At 48.0% G+C, this 27133-nt stretch overlaps 1 protein-coding gene across 2 annotated transcripts in view; it reads left to right on the forward strand.

Moving 5' to 3' along the window:
• The window catches only part of nolo (ADAMTS-like no long nerve cord), a 269799-nt gene that overhangs the window by 225119 nt on the left and 17547 nt on the right, over positions 1–27133 (forward strand). For both annotated transcript variants that reach the window (XM_075681789.1, XM_075681790.1), the window contains exons 6-17: positions 136–265; positions 1156–1363; positions 2174–2318; positions 9358–9451; positions 11110–11240; positions 12931–13128; positions 14650–14779; positions 18413–18623; positions 21195–21386; positions 23151–23248; positions 24389–24582; positions 25291–25415. In XM_075681789.1, the coding sequence (XP_075537904.1) occupies positions 136–265; positions 1156–1363; positions 2174–2318; positions 9358–9451; positions 11110–11240; positions 12931–13128; positions 14650–14779; positions 18413–18623; positions 21195–21386; positions 23151–23248; positions 24389–24582; positions 25291–25415 (1856 nt within the window). The remainder of the gene's footprint in view (positions 1–135; positions 266–1155; positions 1364–2173; positions 2319–9357; positions 9452–11109; positions 11241–12930; positions 13129–14649; positions 14780–18412; positions 18624–21194; positions 21387–23150; positions 23249–24388; positions 24583–25290; positions 25416–27133) is intronic.

Below are 27133 nucleotides of genomic sequence, written 5' to 3' on the forward strand. Positions count from 1 at the left end.
CTAGGTGAGGATCACGTTAAGTTGGTTTTATGGAAGTTATAAGAAGCATCATTTCTAATCTCCAAACGAAGGCAACGCCAACGTAACGTCCTTGCTTCACGCGTGCCCGCGTATTTCCTTGTGGCGGTGGTGCAGGCTACCAGGAGAGCCACCCAGTGTGCACGTCGTCGGACACGGGCGCCGAAGTGGACGACCGGCTCTGCGACGTGGACTCCCGGCCGGACTCCAGGGTCCGAGCTTGCGGGAGCAACCCTTGCCCGCCAGGGTACGCATGGAATATGTCATCCGGAATCGCACGGCCCCCATTTAATAAACCAGCACCTGTAGCTGTTCTTACGTCTGCTTGAAATGTGGACAGCAATTGTTCGAGAACGCAACTAATCACATGCTTAGACGCTGCAGTTTGGCGCATCCTTCGGACGTCATCGGTGAAGCTGCTTGTTTGTCCTTACTTAGCATAGGATCAATAACGAAGCCTATGACGTGTAGTTTAAGCACTTTCTCAAGATCACTGAATATATCACACACAAAAAAAAACGAAAAAAAAAGAACGCGAGTGTTGCTGCGGGGCCATCCCTTAGAGCACATCATTAGTGCACATCGAGTACTCATTGCGCACTACTTCAGTTACAAGGCCATCACTTAACAAAAAAAATCAAAGAAATTTTAGCTTTAGCTCAAAGGATACGACGCGTGCTGAACGAGGAACCAACAAGACCACTAGAAAGAACAGGAACAACAAGAACACGAACAACAACGAAAAAAAATAGTATAAAAGACGGAGAGGCGAGAAATACGTAAAACAGCAAACGGAGAGTTACAGCTGTGCCTAGCTATAGACATACTGAAGAAGTAAGTGTGTGCATGCTTTTGTGTGCGTGTGTTGTGTGCATGTGTTTGGCATAAACTTCAGTTGTGGGTTAGCGCTCGTCCTGGTCTTTTCTCGGCTTGTCCTCGTGTCTCCGCGCAAACTTTTGGAGTATACATTTCAACCAACTAGCCCGACTATCTGCTCTCCTAGCTATAGACGTTTTTCTTTTGGTGAGTTCACTTTACAACCGTCATAATTCGGAAACGGGCAAGCAGTTAGTGTTCATCAGCAGATCGTCCAAAATAGGCCACCGACGATTCGTTGCGATGATTCGTCGCTCGCAGGTGGGAAATGGGCGAGTGGAGCGAGTGCAGCGCCTCTTGCGGCGGAGGCCGGCAGGCGCGCAACGTGTCCTGTGTGCGTCCTTCAGCGATGCCCGGCGCGGCCACGGCGGCTGTGGCCGAGCACTTCTGCCCCGGACAGAGGCCGGCCGACACGAGGCCCTGCAATGCGCACCCCTGCTCGCGTTGGACCGAGGGCCAGTGGTCACAGGTGAGCCTCTGCAGCCGGGTGCTCACCTCTCTCTCTCTTCCCGCTCTGTCTTGCCTGTAGCGTAGAGTGAGACCGCAGCCGAAGTGGGTCTGCACGCGCTTTGCAAAGATGGACTGTCGATAGGTAGACCAATCCTTATCGAGGTCACTAAACTTTTGGGGTTATAAACAAACTATTCGAATGGCTCGTAAGCTCTGAAGCTAGTTAGGCTAGTCAGGTAGCCAGTCCGTTAGTTGGTCGGTAATTAGTTAAACAGTAAGTTACCCAACTATACAGTTAATGTTAGTTGAGGTGTTAGTAAGTCATGAGTTAAATCTCAGAGAAACAGTTCATTGCGCGTGCTTCTAGTATGATCTTCAGTGTTCTGTTGCTCCATGCCTGACAAAAATCTACGGTTCTGCTTTATAGAGTACCACTTTATCAGCGCTACAGGGCACTTTCACACAAAAGGCAGCGATCTATTATTGTGATCAACATGCTGTCAAAGACAAGGAAAACTCCGGGTGGTCATCTATTAATCCGCAGTCCTCCACTAAACGGCGTCTCCCATTACTCACGGTGCAGTTTAGGAACGTCAAACACCATAATTTAAGTTAATGTAATAATACTTGGGCAGACTAATCAACTTATGAGAAGGCCGAACCGCCTTGCTGGCACCCTCAATGCTTATTTCGACCTTTCTTAACATGGTATTCCTGGAGCTGGCGACGCATTCTTGGGGTCAAATTGCGCGAGGCAGCCGCTGCCAGTGCCGGCCACGACCATCGCGTACCAATGCGCTCACTTTCCGACGCCGTTCTTTCCGCGCAGTGCTCGGCCACGTGTGGCGTGGGCACGCAGACACGGGCGGTGGAGTGCCGTGACATTCGTGGCCGTAAGAGCCACCTGTGCGACCCCAAGAGACGGCCGCGGTCCAAGCAGCAGTGCTCGTCGGGAAGCCCGTGCTTCTTCAAGGGTGAGAGCGTCAACACACGAGCGAAACAGTCACACAACTATTGCTCTAAAGTCTTAATTTTGCCCAAAGTAATACTTCGTTGACTTTGTATGCGGTTCTTAACTTTCCGCAATGTGTTTCACCGGATGCGTTACGGTGTCACAGCAGTCGCAATGAAAAAGAGCGCGATTATCGTACACTCAACAGTGCTGCTTCCTCTGACTCAATCCTGTGTCCACTCTTCACCCTGCATTTTTTTTTTGTGCCGCTTCCGTACCGGGCCCCTTCATGAAAAGAGAAGCGCAATGAGTCGTGCCACGTAATTTACAGCTCTCCAGCGTCGCATATCACCTCGTGTTACGTCAGTGATGTATGTGACGCCTCGCGTCACATGCAAGCTAGGGACACGCAGAATTTACGCAAATAAAAAACAATGAACGAAACACGCGATCATTTTTCGTCACGAGTGCGCATAAAGATCGGTCAAAGCTTTCGCTGGACCAGTTTCTGCACTACAAGCACCACATATAGCTGCGTTGATGGATAGTACAGCATCATTCACCGTAACTGCTTCCCCGCCAGCAACGCGTACTGTCGATGTCAGGCGATATACCTTAAGGCCTTCTCTCCATCGACTACATCACCGAAGGCTTAGCGCTGGTGTTACGTGCAGCACCTTACAGAATTTATCCTCTCTGCACTCTTTCGTTTATAGCTTTGCATCGTAGTCGTGTTACGCCGCCGCCATATGTCGCCGCGACCGAGCCAAATGTGCATCGCTACTAAGCTTTTGCAGGTAAAAGACTAGAAACAGTCGTTATTCCACCTTGTGCCAAAAGCCGAGCCTCCCAGGCGTCGCACCGACTGCAGGCGATCCCTGTCTGTGCCATTCAGTACGTGTGCGACGTTAGAAAGAAAAGGAAAGCCTCGTAGGCGTAGCTGTAGGCTGTCAACAAAAGCTGTTGCTGAAATCATTTGGAGACTATAACTGCACCTCTACAAATTGACTATCGGATTGAATACGTGCCCTTTAGCGGCAGGCAGTTACCAGGTCGCTGTAATCGCTTACATTGAATCCAATGCGCAACAACGGTGCTACTCCTGACATGGGCAATCACCCCTGTCCTCCGTCTACAAAAACCACCCTTTCTGACCACAGCACATTCTGATCTCGTCACTACACGTGATTCTTTTCCACCGCGAAGGGCACCTCCCTCCTTTACGTACCTGTCCTCTGTCGGTACCAGTGCGCCACCAGAGCCGGACATGTAGACGTTTAAACAGACACAACGTTAAAAGTCGTCACGATAAGATAAATTACTGTTAAGATAGAACGAGATAGAGTTGAAAACAGCGCCTCCAACATGATGGTTTCCGCGAGCCCAAGTCAAATAACTAGAGAAGGTGTTATGCTGTATGCAGGCTTCTTAACCTTTAATCTGTCAAAAATACCCATTCGCGTCCGCTGCGATGCGCCTTTTTGCAGCACACGCCTGCTACGACGCATCGACAAGGCGCCCAATTCATTCTACCCGATTTACTTAAGTCCGTCGGTCGGTAATGTGTTCTGCGAAGATGAGGTAAGCAGGAACACGACTTACGCGAAACGCAAAAGTATGTGCTCGCCGGCGACAACCTTCTATTGCTGCAGCGAAAACAGTTCTCCGTGCGGATCGACATTTTGGTTTCGTAAAGGTCGTTGCGCCGTGCAACTAAGGAACATTTCGTGGCCCAGAATTATATCCGACCTCTCCGCTGAACGGCGCATTCGCTCAGTGACTGATCGTCAGCGGGAGTTCTTGACATTATAAACGAGTAACACCGCTCGGCAACAGTTACTTATATGCGAAAGCAGGGGTCCAGGTCGACCACATAAAAAGTCCCTGCAACACTTTTTGAACAAGGTAAGAAAATGTTCGTGATCTGTTGGAAATGCCTCCATGAAGATGCGAGCAAAATTTTATACTGCTGCGCAGTTAGGCCATAACCTCGCATAGAAGATCGCGTGCTCTCACCTGGGGTTTTCGAGTCCACCTCTACTACGTCCCACCTATGACGTAACGTAACATATCAGTGCGCGTCAGCGCGTTGGCACCAGCCAGTTTTAGGCGATTGTTCATGACCATGACTGACCAATCATAACCATGATTGACATTACCATGACCATGACCAGTCATGTTGATGACTCGTGATCACGCAGGCGTGCAAGCTCCTCTAACCTTCAAGCAAATGAGGAAACGGCGGTATTGTTAAAGGGCACCTCACCAGGCCCTGTAGCAAACTTGGTTATGCGCTGGAAGTAGTTACGTGCCCTCTAGGAAGGATTCTACCACAATATATATATATATATATATATATATATATATATATATATATATATATATATATATATATATATATATATGAACTTGTTCATTACTAGCAGAGCTAGAAATACTTGGAGGGTCACGAACCCATGATTTCATGAGGCGAGCTTCACTGCCAACATCAACCTTCTCCACTTGGCCCCGTCTGGCCTCCGCAATGCGAAATTCCTTACCAATGTTCTCCCATACCGGAACCGGAGAATAACGCATCGCGATAGGCTCGAAAGGAGAGTGATGACTGATGAACGCAGAACTCGCCCGATTCGCCATTTTCATGGAGGACCGCGCTACGTATGGGGCCGGCGCCGAGCCTTTTCTTTCTTCTTTTTCTTTAAATGCGAAGCATTCTTTGCCTCATTTTTGGCGCATTGCGGTAGGTAGGTTCCACTCTCGCCTCGCTAAAATACAAAGAAAGTGTGTGACGGACGGTGGAATCGAACCCCTACCGTTAAGCACAGTAGCCAGGTGCTCGAACGACAAGGCTGCGATAGCACGCATACTTTTCTCGATTTAACTACTACTTTCAATTTAATAATTGCTTGAATATTACTAACTTAACGAATATACTTATATTTGCTCAGTAATGTTTACCGTAATTCAATCACAATTTTTAGCAACCAATTATATATATGTAACCAGTTAAGAATAGCAAATTGGGCGGGTTGGTCTCAGTTCTGATCTCTGCAGTGCGAAGCACTGAAGTTCAGAAAGAAAGAAAATAGAAAAAAATGAACAAAGGATGTTTGTCATTCTATTGCCAACCCTTCGTTCTTTTGCTTTTCTTTTCGCACTCCAGTGCTTCGTGCTGGAAAAAGTCACGCTCCGTGACCCGTTACTTTATTGACGAGACAAGCTGTAGCAAGCGACGCGCACTTGAGAACCTGAATTTGGCGTAGCAACAGTACAACGCCCGAGGTTGTGCCAGGCAACAGCCTCGCCAATGCGCATGTTCAGACAGGCGAACCCGGGGGCTCGGTACTTGTTTTCTCGTCTTGACGCTCCGCCAGATGCTGGCCGGTGAATCGAACAGGTGCTTGTATTGTCTCCAACGGCGAAGGCCACTTGGGGGCGTAAATGCCAGGAAATCACCTACGGACGAACATTTTCGGATTTTCATTGGCCCACCCTGGAGCGTCTTCTCCTAGTCCGAGCAACAATGAAGCGCTACGTTTCATAGAGGACCCAGATGCTGAGTAACCACAATATTGTGCGCAAGATCCGTATATGTTACTACACCGCCCTATCCTCCACCGCGCACATCAAGCTAACTGGTTAACCTTCTTGTCTGTCCCGCTCTTTTTCCTCATTATCGTTGTTGATGTCATAAAAAAAAAAGGGGAACGATGACCGAAAAAATTCTTTAAATGTAATTGTCGGTGCAGATAAGCAACGTACGAAGGCCTGCAGGGGACGCACTGAAAGAGCCAGGCCAGCTCCTTCTGTTTACTGTACCCATGCAATGTTAATGAAAGTTCGAACGAAATTAACTAAAAAGCAATCGATTACTATTAAATAACTCCTCCATTACATTAGTGTGTCAGTAATTGGTAAATGCAGTCAAGTAACTTTTTGAATGGAGTAACTGTAACCGGAATACTTTCTTCTTCTTTAACGTGTACAAGTCTGGTCACGTGTCACGGGGAGTGACTTTTGAGTGATGCGATTTAAGGCCCAACCAGACTCGCTAAGCGTGTACGCGAGCACATGCGTCTCCAAGTCCGTGCACGTGTGACGACGGGAAGGGCGACCAGCCACACAACACGAGCACAAGTGAGCGCTTCATTGCGCGTAGCACAGCGCTGCAGGATTACCTTAAGGGAATACGTTAGTGTTTGGGTTTGAGCAAAATTTATTATAACTCCTGCGCAGAACAGAAATCTGATCCCGGTCGGGTTCGATCGCGATTGAAAGTGCCCCGCGTATGATACGCGCATGAAAATTTTGAGCACTTGCCTGTTACGGACCCGCCGTGGTTGCTCAGTGGCTATGGTGTTAGGCTGCTGAGCACAAGGTCGCGGGATCGAATCCCGGCCACGGCGGCCGCATTTCGATGGGGGCGAAATGCGAAAACACCCGTGTGCTTAGATTTAGGTGCACGTTAAAGAACCCCAGGTGGTCCAAATTTCCGGAGTCCTTCACTACGGCGTGCCTCATAATCAGAAAGTGGTTTTGGCACGTAAAACCCCATAATTCAATTGCCTGTTACGGCAGCGTGGGGCATCACGTTTCTCGCCACCTCGGCCCACGAACACCTCGGCCCGTGCTTATTCTTATCGGACTTGTGGCTTGCCGGCCAAAGCGCAGGACGAGCCTCACCGCTGGCGACCGGCGTTTCATTATTGATAGCATCCGTCGTCCTTGGGCGACACCACAACCGCAGCGGGAACTCCCGGCGTGCCAGCACGACTCCGAAACAACAAAAAGACCTGTTTCCAAACATGCCGGCTGCGTGACGACGGCCGCCACTTTCGTCGCGTACACTAAACATGACGCTCCAGATCTAGCACTGCGTGACTTGCGCGCGTGCTGCGCGTCGACCCTCTCTACACATGCATAGGACATGCGCACATGCATAGGACATGCTACACATGCATAGGACATGCATAGGACTGCGTAGCCAGGCGCGTGCGATTAGCCGCGTGCGGCCTTGATATGGGCACATTTGTGTGTCTGACCTTGACTCTCCGGATGGGGGCGGGGCTCCCTGGAAAGAAAAAGAAAAGGGTGCACCACGTCTGGCTTGAAATTTCAGTGTTCTCGCGGGAAGGAGGGATGGGGCGCAGCGGTGCAGTACTTTGCAGACACGATCGTAAGCGCGCCTCTGGTTGAAAAGGCCAAGCCTTGGTGAGGGACCCCGCGACTCGCCGGTCCTGTCTCCCGCTCCTTCGTCGCTCTCGGGCACGTTTGTCAGATGCCTACCATGAATGGCAACCGTATCAATTGACCACGGAAAGTAAAAAAAAAAAGAAGAAAAGACGGAGCAGTACATAAGCACCTGCTATTGGAGCCGTCCCAACTGGCACGAAGCGAACGGACGTGTTGAGGAGCAATGACGAAAGGAAACATGGCGTTCTTCATATCCTCTTTATTAGTATAGTGTTGTTTTTTAAAATAAAGTGTGGACAAATTTATTCACTGAAAGACACTGCACTCACTCCCAATGTATTCCGAGTTCTGAAGAAAAGGTTTCTGCATGGCAACGGGCACGGCCATACTGAGTACCTTCACTCCCATTGATAAAACATATACTTTGCTGACCCTATACTTCGACGCTTAGTGAAATAGTATTGGCTGACAACAGGCACAATCACTTGTATGGCGTAATGCTAATTGGTGTTGTCGCCCGGCATCAACAGCAAGAAGTAAAAGGTGTCCAGACTGGGTGTCCGACGAGGAGCCTAGTATTTTGGTTTAACTTAACGTTGTAGGGCTTAAAGGCGAACTGTTCGCTCGATACCGCGACAATATTTCTACTGGTGCAGCATTATGACAATTTTTTATAAGGCACCAAAAACACACGAGAGTTGAAATGAAGTAATGTAACTTTCCGGGTGAAAATGTTTTGGAGGTTTCTACGGCAGTGCGCTCTTCGTAGGACGTAGTGATGCTTACTTTAAAGCCCAGATAGGCGCCCCTTCCTGCGTTGAGAGTGGGCGCCGTACCTTGTAACCCAGCGAACGAGTACAGTCAAAGAAAGCGAACGCGGAGCGCAACGGTAGATGAAAGAAGAGAGCTCGAGGAGGAGCGTGGAGGAAAAGGCTAAAGTGAAAGCTTAAGGCGGAAAGTGGGAAAGGAGCGAAGGGGAAACGGCCTGCGCGTGCGCTGAGTTGCTGGCGGCCACGGCATCCGCAGCCACGTGGGCGATATCCTCAGCACTTCCGAGAGAAGGAGGGTAGCAGGGCGACCTGAAGAGGAGAGGGCTACGCCCGTCCGCGGTACCAGCATGTGCGATGGGGATCACTGCTCCTGCTAGGGACGATGGCAAGCGGCTACGAGTAACGCTCGATGTGACGCTCCCGTGGGTGTTGTCGCTGCTGACACTGGTGGCACGATTTCCTTGTGACGAAGGGCCGCTCTCGTCGTTGGTGAAACGAAAGCGGGAGAAGGAAAGCGTAGTGCTGAGCAAGACGGGCTTAGCGACGACGATGGCTACCATATGGCGCGAAAGTAGCGAGCGCCGTTTACATGGAAACAAAGCGCTGCATGAGTGGAGGTCTGTCTGCGGCGGCTGCTGTGCATCGCGCCCACGCGTCACTTAAGCGCTGCCTCTCGCGATCTCCCGATTAGCGGTGCCATCGCCCTACACTTCGCTCCGTTTGCAATGTACCGCACAAGACAGATTGTCCGCGCCAGCTACTGCGCTACTCACAGCGTTCTCTTCCTAATATAAACTGTGTACCTATATAATAATAATACAAATATTGACACGCGGAATGAAAACACGTATAGAGCCGCGCTCCAATTTCGCAGTTGGGAGTGCAGTAATCGTCGTTGCCTTTCTTGTCCTTTTTTTTTTACAACTTCCCAACGCCGTACTTTCCTTCATATTTTAGGGACGAATGAGGGCGGAGTTAAGCCAAATTAACGCGCATGAAGCCCTGTGAAGAACTGCTTCTGTTGATGTAACAGAAGCAGTATTTCATAAGCGCTAATTTCAGGCTTTTTTTTGTATATGTATTTGCTGTTCTCCGCAGGAAAAGAATATGGTTCTCAAGAGGATGCTCCTCCTCAAGGCTTCGCACCTTTCAACACACCCTCCAAACCTCACCACCAGTCACCGGAACCAAGGTGTGAAGCTGGATAATACACTGTTTGTTCACGTTCATGTTGAGCAGACGATACATACCCAAATCTCAAATGTTTCCGCGCGTTTCTGGCTATACGCGAGTGTTAGCAATGCTAAGCTAAAATTTTCAACAATTCTAGCAGTCAATAATGCAAAGAGCAGCGGTAAAAGGTATACCCTTTTAGTGTAGGCGAGCTGGAGAAAAGTTAGGTCTGAATGCACAATAGAGAATTCTCAATTTATAGGGGGAACCAAACTGGCAACAACACCAACGTAGTTGCAAACATTCTTCAACTTATTTAAAGTAAGTGTCTTATATGATGCGTTAGGGCAAGCATCTAGGCAGAAAAGAAAAGAGCACGCTTTCATGACATACATCGCCTTTAACCGTCCGAGTAATTCAAGCGGGCTGCTTCTTTAATAGTGGAACATGCTGTAGCATCTTACTTCTTAAGGCACGACGATGTTCGTCGCTGTGTGCAGTTATTAATTAACGGCAAAATACAGCGTTGAGGGGTGCAACCTATCTAAGTAAGGCATTTTATTTGCTAGATTAGCCCAACACACAGGGCAGGTGTAGGAACAATAAACTGAAAAGTACAGGAGATCACACACACACAAAGAAAAAAAAAGTAACGTAGCACAGTATTTATTGCATCGACGATCACAAGAACTATTGCATAATTGATCTTATTCGTCAGCAGTTACTAATACGCGTAGGTCAACGACCTTAAAGTATAAAAAGTCAGGGTAAACTAATGGTGGGGTTACTTGAACTAACGTGTGCTCTTGTAACTGGGCGTAACAAAGTAAAATGCTCAGAATACAGAACGTAGCTTCAGCGAAAGAACTAACATACGTTAACGAAGCTAATCTTCTCGCCGTCGACAGGACACATCAATGAGCATTGTCGGGACTTAGCTAGGCAATTAAGGCTTCCGGAGAAAGACCACCATCCTTCAAGTTCTTTTTTCTTTATGCCACCGTTGGGAAAGCCAATTTACGCACTGCCATAGAAGCTATTTACGGCGTGCACACGTGCGCGAACCGAAGCAAAATTGTTCCGGGTAATCATTCCACGTCCTACGAGGGAGCACACCGCACCGGAAAGTGCAGGGAGTTAAAGCATAAAGAGCGATATCAGCACTCTTCTGTGGTGGGACAGAGTGTTGTTTAAAGAACGTAGCTAATGTCTTCAGAGCACGCGGAGTGTTCTGAATCTGTTTTGTCCCGACCTAGCTTAGGCAGCAACTGCTGCTTTCGTGACCGCAGGCCTTTCAATGAGTTTGCCGTGTGCCTCGTCGTATTCGACCTTCTGCTGTGCTTTTGTCGCTTGCAAAGGCTACAGCAGAGTAAATGTCGACGGCGACCATGACTATAACGTTCCCAAGCCGTCTCTTGTGCCCAAAAAGAGGGTTAGGACTCGCGGGAGGTCACGCAAGGCAAATAAGTACTCTAAAGAGAGAAAAAAGAAAACTGCAGAGACAAAGACATGAAAGTTGCTTAATGAAAGTTGGTTGGCGGATCCCACACGGTGGGTATGTGCCACGTGGGCAGAGGACACAACAACAACAAGGCTTACAATAACCTAGCGTGACAAGTCGTGGGTCGCAGCACTTCCGCCTGTTTATGCGTGACTAGACATCCCGTTTTGGCGCAGCTTCATCGTCGGGGACTGGGGATCCTGCAGCGTCACATGCGGCGATGGCGTCCAGAAGCGATCCGTGGAATGCAAGATCTTCCTCGAGTTCTCCCGCACGATGGCCAAGCTGCCCGACAAGGAGTGCACTGGTGGGTGAACTCGTTCATTCGCATTTCGTACTTCCTGCGTGTTCTTATTTGTGTGTGTGTGTGGGTGTAGAAACGAAGCTTGGTGCATGCTTCGCGACCTGAGCTTCGACACACACACACACACACACAGACACACACACACACACACACACACACACACACACACACACACACACACACACACACACACACACACACACACACACACACACACACACACACACACACACACACACACACACACACACACACACACACACACACACACGCGCGCGCACGCACAACAAACACACGCGCACGCACACACACACACACACACACACACACACACACACACACACACACACACACACACACACACACACACACACACACACACACACACACACACGCGCGCGCACGCACACGCGCTCGCTGATCGCAAAAGCTTTCGGAGCACGGAAGTCGTGCTGCGGAGTTGGGTTTCTTTCCTCCCTCGCCACTCAGAGTGTAATAGTACTTTGATTTGAGCTAGTTGGCAGAGATTCATTTTGCTGGCACAGTGCTTGCGAAAAACGAGAAAGTAGCAGGTCACTGTGAAAAAGATGCGCAGGAAGATAGCCGTTGTACCTTGCGCCCATGGCCTGTCTCACCGACTGAAAAGGTGGACCGTCACAGGTTCGACCGCGTGTCTAGTTGTGGCGTAATTTAGGCTTCAGAACGGATCCTGGGATCAAACTGCGCTTAGAAATTGTCTAAGAAATGATGGCCAGTAATTACGCTTAACATACGTTCTTATTAGTTTTTTTTTGTTTAGTTAACGTTTGCTAATGATGCATACTTGCAACCCTTCGCCTGCTTACGCGCAAGTATGACCCGTCTTCGGTGAAGGGCGACCTCTACCTGTGCTTACATGTTTTCTTTCATGTCTGCACTGTACAGTACAGTACTTTACTGTACGTATATTAATTTTACTGTGACCTATTAATGGTGCAACAGTGCACTTACTTACTGTGAGGCTTTTCTTTCGAGGAACCCGTATGGGTTTTCTTTGTAGCACTTAGCTACGTTGGGTGGATGTCTCATTTTCCCTTTATTAAGTACACTTACTTATGTGGTGCTGTCAGTAGGCCCATCACTATGTGTCTGACTAACGCGTCTTTCATGGAGTACCAGCCTGTTTGGTATTACTACAATTCCATCTGCATATCGAGGAATAAAGAGCCCAGCCAGCGAAACCTTTCGTTGTCTGTGTGCAAGAAAGCAGACGCTTCAAGCGGGCTGCATGGATCCAAACTGGCCTGTAGTGACAGCGTATCCAATACAGGAAGGCGCATATTATTCTATGCGGATATACGCCATTGTGCGGAAATGTGATGGCGTTATGTAAGCGATACCACACAAGAAATGTGCTCATAGAGCTAGAACAGAACGATATGCTTCTATTCCTGTTCTATTCCGAACTAATCATTTTCGCCTATCGTCGTGTGCTCCAAAGGTGGCACGCGTGCGTCATCACCACAGTCAGCCTTGCAGCGTGCGGTAAATGACAAACTGACCGTCAAAATTAGCACAGCCAACAAAGACATGTCCTTACGGCAAAGAACTTGCGAGGCGGCTTCTATTTCATACACTGAAACATCGAGTAATCACAACGTTGTCTTGTTGCGATGGTTTGGCAAGAAAATGACGCATGACCTGTCGAGCGCAGGCATCCGTCCAGCGGAGATGCAGCGCTGCGCGATGCGTCCCTGCGCCCTGGACCAGAACCGCGGCGACTCCGAAGAGGAGGACGAGGTCGACGAGGAGGGCGACGGCGCTGATGGCTTGGGCGCCGAGGACAAGCCGGACGCGCCGTACTCGTGGCGCTCGGCGGGATACACGCCCTGCTCGGCGTCTTGTCTGGGAGGTGAGCGCGTAGACGTGGTGCGCTGTTCCCATTGAGATACGCGATCGAGGATCAGAATCCTTAAATGCAGGGAGATGTATAGATCTGCAAAGTCATGTCTGCGATTGTTCCGCGTGATTGTCTCGTTTTTGAAATGTGGGAATAAGCAGGAGCAGGTCCCGTGTAGTTAACGCCTTTAGGCCTGAGCCTGCCGAGCGGAATCAACAAGGTGGCTGTACGAACCAGAGGTGCGATGTCTAAAAAAAAAGGGGGGGGGGGCGTTTTATCCCGGAGACCCACTTCATGCCAATGTATGCGCCCCTACAAGTTTGTAACATTAAGTGGGATGACTTCTACAGTGATAACTGCTGTATATTCGCAGAGATAAATCTCTACAGCTATTTGTACAGATAAGTGGTGTACGTACAACTGCCTTGTCAGCACCAATGCGCTGCGAAGGCCGCAACCATTACCTGTTGGCTTTTTCCAGAAACCTGCACTGGCGTCAAAGAAGCGAGTGTTTGTAGAGCTTTTTCTTTCGCATAGTGTGTTTTCGTTCACGTACAGGTAGAGCCAAACTATAAGGACTGCGGCTGCTGCGACAAACAAGAATTGACAGTCACTTTAGCATACGCCAAAGAGGGTGAAGGCGAAAGCCTGCACGCTCATGAGATATTCATTAAATTACTTGACATTCTCATTCGAATGCGTTGTTACTTCTTATTACTTGTTTTCTCCCACCAAACGTCGCGGGTTCGGGTGCCTTAATTGATGTTACCTTAATTAAATGTGTCTTCTTTAACTTAGCCCTAAATAACACCAAAGGTCATAGGTTCGACACCCACCAAAGGACGAGTGTACGACTTCCACCAAACGTCGCGGGTTCGGGTGCCTCAATTGATGTTACTTTAAATAAATGTGCCTTCTTTAACTTAGCCCTAATTAACACCAAAGGTCGTAGGTTCGACACCCACCAAAGGACGAGTGTACGACTTCCACCAAAGGTCGTGGGTTCGAGTGACTTAAATAACTCTATTTTAATTAACTTTGCATTAATTCGCCTTAACACCAAAAGTCGTGGGTTCGATTGCCTAAATTAACTCTATCTTAAGATAAATTTGAATTTTTTTGGCGTGATGAGCGGCATTGGAGCATTGACGAACGCCAGAGCTGTGGCACGAGCACGAGTTTACGCGAGGCGAGCCCGCATGAATTTCTGTACCACGAGTTTTCGAGGCCATCCTGGGTATGAGCCACTTAAGGCTTTGGCCTTAATAATATGGCGGCGATATATAGGCATGCAGGCCAGAAGTTTTGAGTAGAACTGCGCTATTATCACAGCCGAGTTTATGTTACAGTCTCCAGTTACAAACTCCGCGCACAGGCCGTGAACTCCTTGTCTCACGTTGCCGGACCTCCACCATGTCTAGAGACATAATTATTGGCTGGTATACACGGCCATTCATTTCCTATCGTATGCCCACGCTGTCCGTGCGCTCTCGTTATGCGAACGAGTTTCGGTGTGCGCCTCTTTCGACGCAGGCATCCGCGAATCCTTGGTGGAATGCGTGCGAAACGCGGATGGCCAGCCGGTGAGCTACATCTTGTGCGACATAAAAGAAAAACCAGAGACCATCACAGAGACGTGCAACAACATGCCGTGCCCCCCGAGGTATGTCACCCCTTTCCCTATCTTGTTCTCATAGCGCATTTATGGTTCACTCTTACGTACCTATGCCCCTTGCGTCGATGATGAGCGCACCACCAGGCTATGAAACGAGTGGCTTACTGTTTGCTAGCTTGATCTCGACTACTCGTTTACCTGAACTTCGCTGGCTTCAGTCCACTGAACTTTAAGCTATCTGGCTGCCGCGTGACTCGTTCCTATAAGCTTTAAGGAATGAAAGGTTATTCGTCAACAGTGTGAGAGGGCTACGCATGGGTCGAGCTTGGATACTTTTGTTATCCGTCGCAAATTTTGTTGTGAAACTTCCACACCCTGCTTATTAGAAAACAGTAAACGCACCCTTGTTTAGCATGGTAACAAAATCTTAACTCGAATTACCTCGCATTCACGCGCACAGTTATCTGGGTGTTAAGGAAAGAATCAGTCGCTAGTGGCATTCCGATGACATTTAAGCCTCACCACTGAGTGGTATATCGTACTCCATACTAAACCAAGGTAAACTTCTTGAGCCAAAGCAAGAGCAGCGAGAGCGCAGTACATAGCTCAAGCCAATCGATGTTTCTTTTTCTTTCTCTCACTCAAGCAATGGAAATGTCTGTATCAATTTTACATAGTCCATAGGACCGCGCGAATTGTACACGTAAAGTCGCGCAATTCATGGAAGACATAACTATAGTCCTACGCGGAATTCAATAAAATGTGTAAAGTATATTTTCGAGAGGAAAGGACGACGGGGAATAGCTTTATGGCTGGAACCTTTCTTTCCCCACTATCCTGTGCTGTCACTTTCATGGCAAGGTAACTTGTCCCTTCGCCAAGAACTTTGGTAGTTTCGGCAGAATCAGTGAGAGCGACAGCACGCTTTAATTTTACGCTTGAACTCCTCGGACGGTGTCCTATATATAAGTGAAAGTGGGGGAGACATGTCGGCACGACGCAGCTCTCAAGGTAACTGCTGCTGGGCAGCGGGGAATAACAGTGCCTCCCTGGTCACTGCCAGACAAAGAAGGTTTACTTGTTACAAAAAGAACGAGGTGCGGTTAGTGGCAGCTACCAGGTGTGTCGCAACGCTAGCGCCATGAGCGCCACCAGTAAAGTTACAGGTGATGAGACCGACGGGAAACCGTTGGCGTTAGTCACCACCCAGTGTAGTTAGTCACCACCCAGTGTAATAGAAGACAACGTTAGGTTGACGTTTACTGATCGGGCCAGAGTGTACACACAGCGCGTTAGCATGCATTCTAGTGTGCTTACAGTGCGCGAGCGCACAAGGCTGATTGATGCCTGCGGCGGTAGGCAGAACGCGTACCCTTCCTCCGTCACCGAGGTCATTGAGCGTAGCGTTGACGGTGCGTCCGCTTCGATTCGTCATTTTTGCAGCGAAGCGTAGTCCACCTCTCTAGAAAGCCCCTGTATCCCTTCGCGTGGGGGCCGCGCATGCGCCGTCAGCGGAACAGCACGACGACGGCGGAGGCGACGCTGGAAATGCGGCTCGAGCGTCCGCATGATTGCTACCGTAATGGAATTTGTCCCTTTCGCCCGAAGCAAGGTTTTTAGCGTTGCGCGTGAACTCCTATGGCGGCGTTTTAAATGCACACGCGGAGGCAACATATCACGACGCAGCACGCGAAACGAGTGCTGCTGCGCAGCGGGAACAGCGCCCTGGCAGGTGCCAGGCGTCTCAGAACGACGGCGCAATGAGGAGCGTCGTCACTGGGGCTGCAGCTGTTGCACCTCGATGGGGCACGAGGCGAGACCGACGGGAAGCTGCCGGCCTCGGTGAGCGCCCAGTCATGGCGGCGCTGGGACGCTAGCAGTGAAATATTAGACAACGTTAACGGGACGTTTACCGCTCGTTTCGCTCAGAGCAGTGCGTATATACACACAGCAGCATAACAGTAACGCTATAATACCAGGGTATTTCACGAAATGCGTTCGAAACTCCTTGAAATTAGGAAAGCTAAGATGAATGAATGATTTCTTCGTGAATACTTTTACCATATGGGTACACACATTAAAATGATTCGGTTTTTCATTAGACAAGTAGTTATTCAAATTAAATTAATGAACTTTCCGAACAAAAGAGTCATGCGATTCGTTCCAATGGAAACTGTAATCGCGTTACCCGAGCAACTCATAACTGTTTCCAGAAACGAAATATATATATATATATATATATATATATATATATATATATATATATATATATATATATATATATATATATATATATATATATATATATATATATATAGATGCTGCTAATTTTTACAGCGTAAACGATTCCAGCTGATTTCACTAAGAAAAGGGAAACTAGGGCTCTATAACGTAAAACTATTCCAAACTTTTCTATTCCAATTCTGCAATCAGCCCTCCGCGATTGGTGAAGAACTTTTTTGGACCACCCCCACTTCACCTGTCTGTCACTCGACGTCACGAAAACCGCGATAGCTCCCCATCTGATAATACATGTAAACACTCATTATGCATGACTTGACCGAACAAAAGAAAAATAGTTATTTCTGATTCGACGCCTTTTTGCCATTAGCCTTCGGCCATTGGTCAAATGTTTTCGGGCTGCAACCACTTCACTTGCCTCTCACGCGACGTCACAAAACTGCAAAAGCTTACCGCGTCAAAGTGACGTGTACGCGATAAAGATGTATTAATAGGCCGAACAAAACTGAATTTTCTTTTGAATAGCCGCAGGCTGCCCCGTTTCGGAAGGAATAAAATATGGCTACCGCCGATCACTTCGGCACTGCCTACTCGCCCCCGCCGGAGAGCACGGGCTTATTTGCATCTAATAAAACTTTTTGCGTGGCCGTGCAACGTTTTCGAGAACTTTCGGCACGTTTACGGCCTCGTTCTGCCAACTCTTGTTTCCCAAGGATCCGTTTTAGCGTCATTCTTAAGCTTCCGTTGCATGCCGCCGCGATTGTCGACGAGCCACCGCAAGCTAAGTAAGAGAAAGCGGACCAATCGCAGACGCCGGCACCACCCTCTTCATCCGGTTATCGATATTCAGTGCAGGGGCTCGGCCCCATCGAATCTCTCTCCACTTGAGCATGCTCCTCGCCTCTTGTGAGCCAATTAGATAAGACAAGCCGCTCAGTGCAGGCAATGTTATTCCTTTTTCAAGCAAACGAAAGTGGCCTCCTATGAACGAGGGGAGCACTTGATTGGTTTGTTCAGACAACCCTGCGGGTGACTGCCCGATGCTTGCTTCGGCGGCTACGCAAATTTGACGTCAGGAGGTTGGAATAAAAACATATTGGAATAGTTTTACGTTATACGACCCATGAACAGCCGAAGAGCGCAACTTAGCTTTATACAGCTTTATAGTGACTTATAGCGTGACTTTAGCGTGACTTATACAGCTTTATACGGCGTGACTGCTTGCGCCACACCATCGGGCGATGCATCGAGTGACCGTCCTCACCAAGCCAAGATCGCGCTATGGCTTCATGAAACATCGCAATAAAGCGAACTGCTTTAGTACAAGAACCGCTGACACGCAGCTTATCACCTCCAAATCGGCGGGAAAATTGTCGCGTCAGCCCTCGTACACTCACGCATGCAGCGTATATATATATATATACCCACGGTTTGTGGCAGGTGGAACGCGTCCGACTTCACGCCGTGCACCAAGCCCTGCGGCGGTGGGTCGCAGTGGCGCAGCGTCCAGTGCGTACACGAGGTCACCAGAGGCGTCGGCAACACACTCGTCGTCCACGAGAGCCACTGCCCGGATCCCAGGCCCCAGGAACGACGAATGTGCAACCTGGTCGACTGCGTGGCTCGGTGGAAGCCGGACAAGTGGACGAAGGTATCAATCGCGCCTCGGTGCAGTCTCTATTAACGGGGATGATCTCGTCATTGTTGTTGTGGCCCGAAAACAACAAGACTAATCCCTCTGCAGTATGAAAAATAAAAGCGCATGCTCTGAATCAAGATGGGGCAGGCACTAGGCAAAAGTCGCTTTGTTTTTGGTTTCGTGGCATTTATATATATATATATATATATATATATATATATATATATATATATATATATATATATATATATATATATATATATATATATCATTTTTTAAATAAATGCCACAAAACCAAAAACAAAGCGACTTTTGCCTAGTGCCTGCCCTGTGGATTTACATCTTGGTTCAGAGCATGCGCTTTTATTTTTCATATATATATATATATATATATATATGAGTCTACGATCATAAACATAGAGGCCCAAACAGCCAAAGCCGTGTTTGCGAGCACGAAACCAACGCTACGTGGGACCATTATTAACGCAAACAGTTTTGTAAAAGGGAAACGCGCCAACACATTCATTAACACAGAATACCAGTGCGATGGGAAATCACTGTGTTCATTAAAGTCTTTCCACTCTCGAATGATTTGGCTTTCATATGGATACGAATAACTAATTGGTTCTCAAATGCGGTATAACATGCGAGTTTTTCTTAACTGTGCAGCCCTTACGTAGAAACATGACGAAAGGCACATCATCGCTTTTGGTTGGCACCAATTATTGCGTGTTATATGGATCTAGATCAAGGTCTTTGTTCATATTTCTCTGGAGAACATCGAAAAATAACATGACGTCCTTGTAGGTAATAAAACACTGCTTTTTTCGCTAGACAAAATTCGCATTTGCCTGTCTTCCCGATAATGTCGGCGTCATGTTTAGAAGAGATTATCACCATCATCATTAGTGATATGTCTGTCATGCTGTGCTGCAGGGAACACACATATGTTAGAAAAAACTGCTCTGGTTAGGCTGCATCACTAGATTGCGGCTCTGAATATGACTGCGGCTATTTGTTTCCACTTGTGATCAGTGTGTGCTGCGTACTGTCCTTGTAATTTTCTATGAGCACTCTCTGCTATGACTTCCCTTTAGCTGGCACTTACTGTTGTGCATCCCTCTTCTGGCCTCTTTCAAATTGTGCGCTGATTCAAACCTACACGAGCATGAACCAACTAGCCTAGAAACAAGGTCTAAGATATAAACATGCTGTTCCTACCCCACGTGGTTCTTCTCGCTCTGTCTATCCCGCATTGTCGCCACTGTACCATTTTCTCCGTATGTCTGTCAAGGAGGTGACAGGACGGCCAACTTGTGCGGCGTTTCCTCTCCGTTTGTAATCGTTTGTTCACTCACGGCTTACAATACGTCTTGATGTCTACGGTGTCGAAAGCTGTGGTCCGGAAACGTACTTTTTCAGGAGTTGTTGGGCGAGCTGATTCTCACTAAATGTGTTCCATTGTTTTTTAACAGCGCAAGAGAAGTAATCAAAATGAACAATGTGACTTTCTTGAATTATTTCCGTTCGGAGTTGCATTTTGTGTTTTGACACGTTTAAGATTAAATGTACGAACTAGTCGTTTTCTCTTTCTCGGAATAATTTTTTTCCACACCAGCAACGTTAAGACTCCGTAGCGTCATACGTCCCTTTATCTGGATGACATTGCTGCTTAAACGTATGACATTGTTCATTTGAGTCATTTGTGGCTTGCATTTTGGCAATCCTGTGAACGGTACGTACTCGCATAAATGTAAAAATTGCACGAGATTAAATTTGTTGCCTTTCTTGTGCATAAACAAACACTGCATGATATTACACGTTCTCAAGATGAAAGTAAATACAATTGCACGCGTAGCAATTAGTTGTACAACCTTTACTTAACCGCTTAATTAAAGCATTGTTTCACATAGATTTCATCATGTGCGTTGAATTTATACAGACATGTTTTTCGCCTACATGAATAACAAAATGTCAAATATTTTTTTTAATGGAGCTCTCTAGTTTAAAACGTAGCATTCTTATCTATTTATCGTGTTTCCGCAGTGTTCCCATTCCGTTTCACTTATCCGTCTGCACGAAGAAACGGGCTTGCGGGCGTATAGCAAGAGGGCCCGCATATATCGCTTCTTCACATGCTATAGGGGGTCCCTCATTAATGTGAGCCAGCCTGAAGAAAATAGTCAACTCCCATATCCACTTTTCCACCATACTTCGTATTTCGTTTAATATTACGCTAGTCGGAACCACCAGGAATGTAGTACTTAAAAGCAAATGATTTTGTATAGTGTACTCTCGCGTACCAGCCGCTATTGCTAAAATGAAAAAAAAAAAGAACCTGGTGCGCCTGCTTACAGAATGTTTTGGGCACGTGATGTGCGTCTAGCTAGCGTTATCGTTGATTTACAGCCAAGCACAAAGGGAGCCGAACTGCCACATCCCGTATCGCTGTGCCAAACAATGTTAAGATCGTTCCTACCCTCTCCGCGAAACAACTCGATAGACTAGAGTGCAGGCACCTATGATCGCACATTGATTTCTAGAGCATTTGCGAAAAGCAACCGTTGTGAACATTGGGCGCAGTGCTCCAAAAGTTGCGACGGCGGAGTGAAGACTCGCAAGATCCGCTGCCAGAGGGAGCTAGCGTACGGCAGTGTGGCCGAACTGCCGCCGTCCAAGTGTGCATCCAGGCGCAAGCCCCGCGCCGTCAAACCCTGCAACTCCAAGCCCTGCCGAGGAGTCAAGGGTTCCGTGCAGGGAGGACCCGAGAGAAAGGTGGGCGGCACGCTCCAGGGTGGCTACACTATGCTCTTTCCTCTGCGTTTTGGCAACATAATTGTGGTTGTTGCCCGTCGCCGTCGTCGTCATGGTGCCACCTGCAAGCCCATGGCGCACACCCACAGTGCGGGTCTAATCACGATCTTTGCCTTTGTCCTCGCTAGGGTGCACACACACGTGGTCGCTAACTACCGCATTAGCACGTCTCGACTATACCGGCAGCTTCCGAGCAGACAATACTGAAGCGCGGACTGTTGCTCGCCATACCATAAGTTGGTCACGGTGCTTTTGAAGGTATTGCACTCGAGTGACCTATCAGAAAGACTCAGGCACTGTAGCATTCCCGACCATCTCGTATCTTTTTTTTTCACGCGTTTGCTTTCTTTCTCTCCCCTTATTTTAATCTTCCTTAATCCCGGTACTCTTCCATCAGTGTGGAGCAGCAAACGGGAAGCTTCTCTTATGGCAGAGAGGGTTAATTTCCCTGCCTATCCCGTATCATTTCTCCCTCTTTCTCTATGACCATGATAATAATATTTGGGGTTTTACGTGCCAAAACCACTTTCTGATTATGAGGCACGCCGTAGTGGAGGTCTCCGGAAATTTTGACCACCTGGGGTTCTTTAACGTGCACCTTAATCTAAGTACACGGGTGTTTTTCGCATTTCGCCCCCATCGAAATGCGGCCGCCGTGGCCGGGATTCGATCCCGCGACCTCGTGCTCAGCAGCCCAACACCATAGCCACTGAGCAACCACGGCGGGTCTCTATGACCATGAATGGAGGGGTTAAGAGGAACTGACAAGGACGAAGCCAATCAGCAATATATAAACATTATTAATGCGAGTATATTCTTGGCATACTCAGGTTAGTTTTCTTTTCTTCTATCTAGCTATCCACCAATCCCATCAAAACTAGGGGCCGATTCTGAAGATAATGTAGTTGAATAATGTGGGCCAGTCCCGGAGTTAGTGTAGTATAAAAAAAGCATCGGACAAGATTCATATATGATGCCCATACAAGTGTGCGTATATCCGAAATATGTCATGTATGAAGCGTTAACCACAGCTTTCCTTTGGACACACTGCGCCTTCTGGCGGTGCCGCTGTGAAGTATGCGTACACCCAGTGGCACATAGACAGTGGCCCAAGTTTGCGTGCCATCAAAGAGATTTATTGAAGAGCGTCACATACTAAGCGGTACCTACCGACTGGTACATATCCAGTGGCCGTATGGGGACATATTCAGTGATACATATCAACGATGGCGTCAAAGAGGTTCATTGAAGAGCGACACATAGCTATTGACCCAAACCCGCGCGAACGGCCCACATATTTAGTGGGATAGCTATATAGCTAGAGAACCGGAAAGAAGACTAGTCCGACAATGCAAAGAATGCTATTTACATTAAAATGTGGGCCTATCACGAAGGTAGTGTAGTCGCGTGGGCATATGTTCCACTACTAGATATGTGTCGCTCTTCAACGTATCTCTTTGACGCCACCTTCTGTCGTTGTGTATGGGCGAATAGATATGCGCGCACCTACCAGTGGTGCCGCCAGAAGGCGCAGCCTGCCCAGAGGGAAGCGCAGTAGAGGAGTGCAGCTGCAGTACACGCCTCACACATTACGCTTTTCGGCTATTCGCACTCTTGGATAGTCATCGTAGATGTGTTCTTCCCGTTTATTTTATGATGTGTTACTATATCTTTGTCTTTGCCCCGTCGTCTATTTCATCGTAATTCGTTCTTTTCTTGCGGCAGGTATCCCTGACAGCCGAAGGAGCAGCATCCGTGTACAGGGGAACGACGCTCAAGATGCGTTGTCCAGGTGTCGTCGTCAATGCTTCCACCGACGTCAGGCGAGTACCAAATATATACCCATGGATAGACTTCATGGTGGTTTTCTTTTGTCATAACGTCTTTCATTGGTTGGTTGCTTTCGGTAAATATACGGCAGGGCAGAAATAGTGAAACTATTACGTAAGAAACTGTATTTACACATTATTTACGAGCTGTAGGCAATGGTGTATATAAACAATATCACTACCATAACCAGTTACGGGCTCTTCTTGCCAGATCGTCGTCTTGGTAGACAGCCGGTCTAGCCTCTATGGGAGAGGGAGCGCATTGAGCCAGCATAGGCCAGATGCGTCTTCAGGGCCACGCCCGACTGCTGCGTAACATTATGCTTGCATCAATCGAACCTTCCAACCAGCCCAATTAGCTGTTTTGATTATGCTTGTTTTTATGATTGGCTGGCTCCTGTCTTTTCCAGCCACTTCAGCATGCCCAATTTGACGAAAGAAATTACAGAGGAGAGTGTTGAAACGAAAAGCATAACAATGAAATGCAACTTGAAAAGCAAACAATATAACATAACATTAGTTCCTAATTATACATTCTTAGCTACAGTGCCTTGCCCGAAGGTTTGTTATCGACACTGGTGGTAATGCCCTCGGTAAGGTGGTTCCATTCCTGCGATGTCTTGGTGAAGAAAAAAAGGAAAAATAACCTGACAGAAAAATTTAGTAGCGCGTAATTCACTTTCGTCTCTATGGCGATGATCGATGCGGTGGGACACATTATAAAGTTGAAAAATCAAGTCCCGGGAAAGGGAAGAATAGTGATAAAATTTGTGAAACACGGTGAAACGTGCTTGTGATTGACGAGCTTGACTACCTTTGATTGTGGTTATGTTAAGCACCGACGTTCAAAAGTGCTTTGTGAATACTCGCCTAGACGTTCATCTCGCTTTTCTCAATGGACTGCCCTTAATCAATAAGCTCTAAATCAATGTCCATGGGCTTTGCGAAGTCGCGATAGTCTGTCATGCGATTTTCACGCCTCTCTATAACGTAGGCTGGTTTAGTGTGTGTGTTTGTGTTCCTATGGGTGGGCAGCGCAACCCGGCCGTGTTAACTGTGTGTGCGTGCGCGTGTGAGTTTAAAATCATTCTCGGCGATAACTTACCCTATTCTTGTCCTTCGCACGGCGTGCAGCCGAGTGAAGTGGCTCAAGGACGGCGCGCCCGTGAAGGCATCCTCGCGTCGCATCGCCGTCTCAAGGAAGGGGGCGCTGCGAATCCGCAAGATGGACTTCGACGACTCGGGCGTCTACGTCTGCTCGACGGGGACCACCACGGGGCAGCTCATACTCTCCGTGAAGCCGCTCGCGTCGGAGTCTCCGGCGAAAGGTTCGTTGCGGGCACGCTCGACAGCCTTTTATAGTATAGAAAACTTTTATAGTATAGAAAACAACTTGGGTTTAAGCGCAGACACGACGCGCACACAGCGCTGACATCGAGGACACTTTCCACTTCCTTTTACCCATCTTGAATGGAAAATCTTCATTGTAGGTTGCAAGCGGGAATGCTTCTCGTACGTCTGCCATATACCGTGGTGATGAAGTCAAGCCACCGATTGGCACTTGCACGTCTGGAGGAAGCCGCCGAGCTCGCAATCAGGACAGAAGGCACGAGTGGTTACATTTGGCATGGGCGCTCGTAGCTCGGGTTCAATCTCAAATTAGATTGCTGCAGTAATCTAACGTGTGGACACTGTGTTCTAACTGTGGACACCAGCGATCAACATGGAGACACAAAAACATATATATAGTTAGCAGCTACAATGCGAGAGCAGCTGTGTAGCAGTTAAATAGGGGAACTAGTGAAAGCTAGGACGTGTCATGCAGCCATGAATTTATAACGTATTTAGCGCTTGTCCAGAATGGATCAACTTTGTTAAAAGAGTTGTTTGGAAGACCAGATTGGTGGTATCTTTGTTTTTTTTTTTTTGCCATAGAGTATGGCCGCTGATGATATTTCTTGCGTTAATGCTGGTGTCACCGGGTTACAGCCTTATGTTCCAAGAAAAATAATGTTGATGCTTTCTTTTTTCTTTAGGTGTGGACCAAGAGACATACAGTACAAAAGACCTGCGAGGAATTGGCGCGAAGCGCCCAAAAGGAGTCGACTTACCCGCTTTTATCAATGGTGTCGATGACGCCAAGAACAAGAAGGGACTCAAGGTATTCCGAATATTTTTTGTATGACTTATATATTTTTGAATAATCAAATTTGCATAATATCGCGCAAGCAACGTGCAATCGGCATGCTTTTCTTGTGTGTGGCCTGTTACATTGCTTTGAAGTAACAAAATGCATCTTATGTTACGTTCAGGTTACCTTAAAAATACTAAAAATATTATGCAGATCTTCTTTTTTTTTGCGTGTGCGATAAAAGCCTGCAGCAGAATCAATGAAGCTTATCAAAATTCAATAGCTGGTAATGGGACGATCAGACTACTTCGCTAGTGGTCTTCTCACGGGAAGACGAAGACGAAGTGACTGCGAGTCAGGACGCTATTCTTCTACCTCAGCTATTTTCGCCTGATTTCTGAGTATATCACGGGCGACGTTACTAGACTAGCGTCAGTTGTAAAACTCTCCGCCCGCGCGCCTACAGCCGCTGTCGCCACTTCTGTGACCGCCGCCAGGTGGCAGCGCCGTTCCATCGAGCTCCACTGCAGACGCCTCGCCGCAGCCTTGAGTTCGTGCGGACGGGTAGTTTGCGCGTTTTTCACGCTCGCTGGCGTTCTCCCTTGTCCGAATTAGTGATACCATGAGAAAGCGGTAGCCACCTACAGCAATAGGATTTATCGGGCCAGTTGGTTCATGCTGAAAGAAGGGTAAACCGTACGAAAGCAAGAAACGCATACAGCGAAGCGCAGAAGCTGCGTTTCTGGATGTGGTTTGTTTCTTCCTGTCGTCTTAACCTTTCGTGCAGTTTCTTAAAGTTTCGCGCAGTTTCTTATCGTTTCACGCAGTTTAGGTTCAGGAGCCTGAAGATCTGGCCAAAGTGCGTGATTGTACGATGATCTGCGTCCCCACCGAAGCCTCTCACCTCGCCAAAGAATCACTAGAAAAAGAAAGATGAGGTCAGTGTTTGAACACACAAGCCAAAAAAAAAAAAAAAAACGACGGCTTTTCTCTTCCGTGAAGATGGTTAACCAGCGAAGCTGAAATTTGCGGCCCCTGTGTTTACCACTGGGTTAATCCCGAGGGCTCATTAAAGTATTTCTGAATTATGAGGTTACACACACAATCGGCTGCGACGGAGAGAACGACTTCACTGACGGTATGCCCGCAGTCCGCCTTTGTCGCTTGCGTTCGATGTCTCGAGTTTGCTCGGTGGCGTAGTTAGCAGCCTTCGCCCTCCATTTGCCGCTTGTGATTCTTCGAAATAAATTTCTTCAGAATTAAATCTGTCCGTTACGTAAGAGAATGAGTGGCTCATGCTCCCTTAAGCAATGGCTCATACCCCCGTAAACGCGACCTCCCCATTACGACGACAGAACAGAAGTCAAATTCTGCGCTGGAATGATGAACGGCAACGCAGCCTGCTGTGCAAGACGATGACGAATGCGGGAGCAGTAACACGAGCGCGTGTCGTGGATATCGTAGAAAGTTCCTGGTGCGGCATCAAGTTCACAATCAACAAATCCTTCAAATAAGAGACCCGAGTGCGGAGCAGTGGGAGAGGGTGCTCTCCAGCAGCGACCCGAAAGTCCAGCATGGACTAGTAAGGTACGCTCATCGAGTAGCCACCCTATGTGGTGCCCTGGAATAGAGGCGTCGACCCTGCGCAGATGGGGAAGAAGACCGTGGAGACGGGCGACCACATCTGCCACCGCTAATTTCTAACCAATTAGAGCAAATAAAGTTTTTCGTCCTCCTCCTCCTGCCGC

This window comes from Dermacentor variabilis, chromosome 2 (genome assembly GCF_050947875.1).
Source record: "Dermacentor variabilis isolate Ectoservices chromosome 2, ASM5094787v1, whole genome shotgun sequence".
NCBI lineage: Eukaryota > Metazoa > Arthropoda > Arachnida > Ixodida > Ixodidae > Dermacentor > Dermacentor variabilis.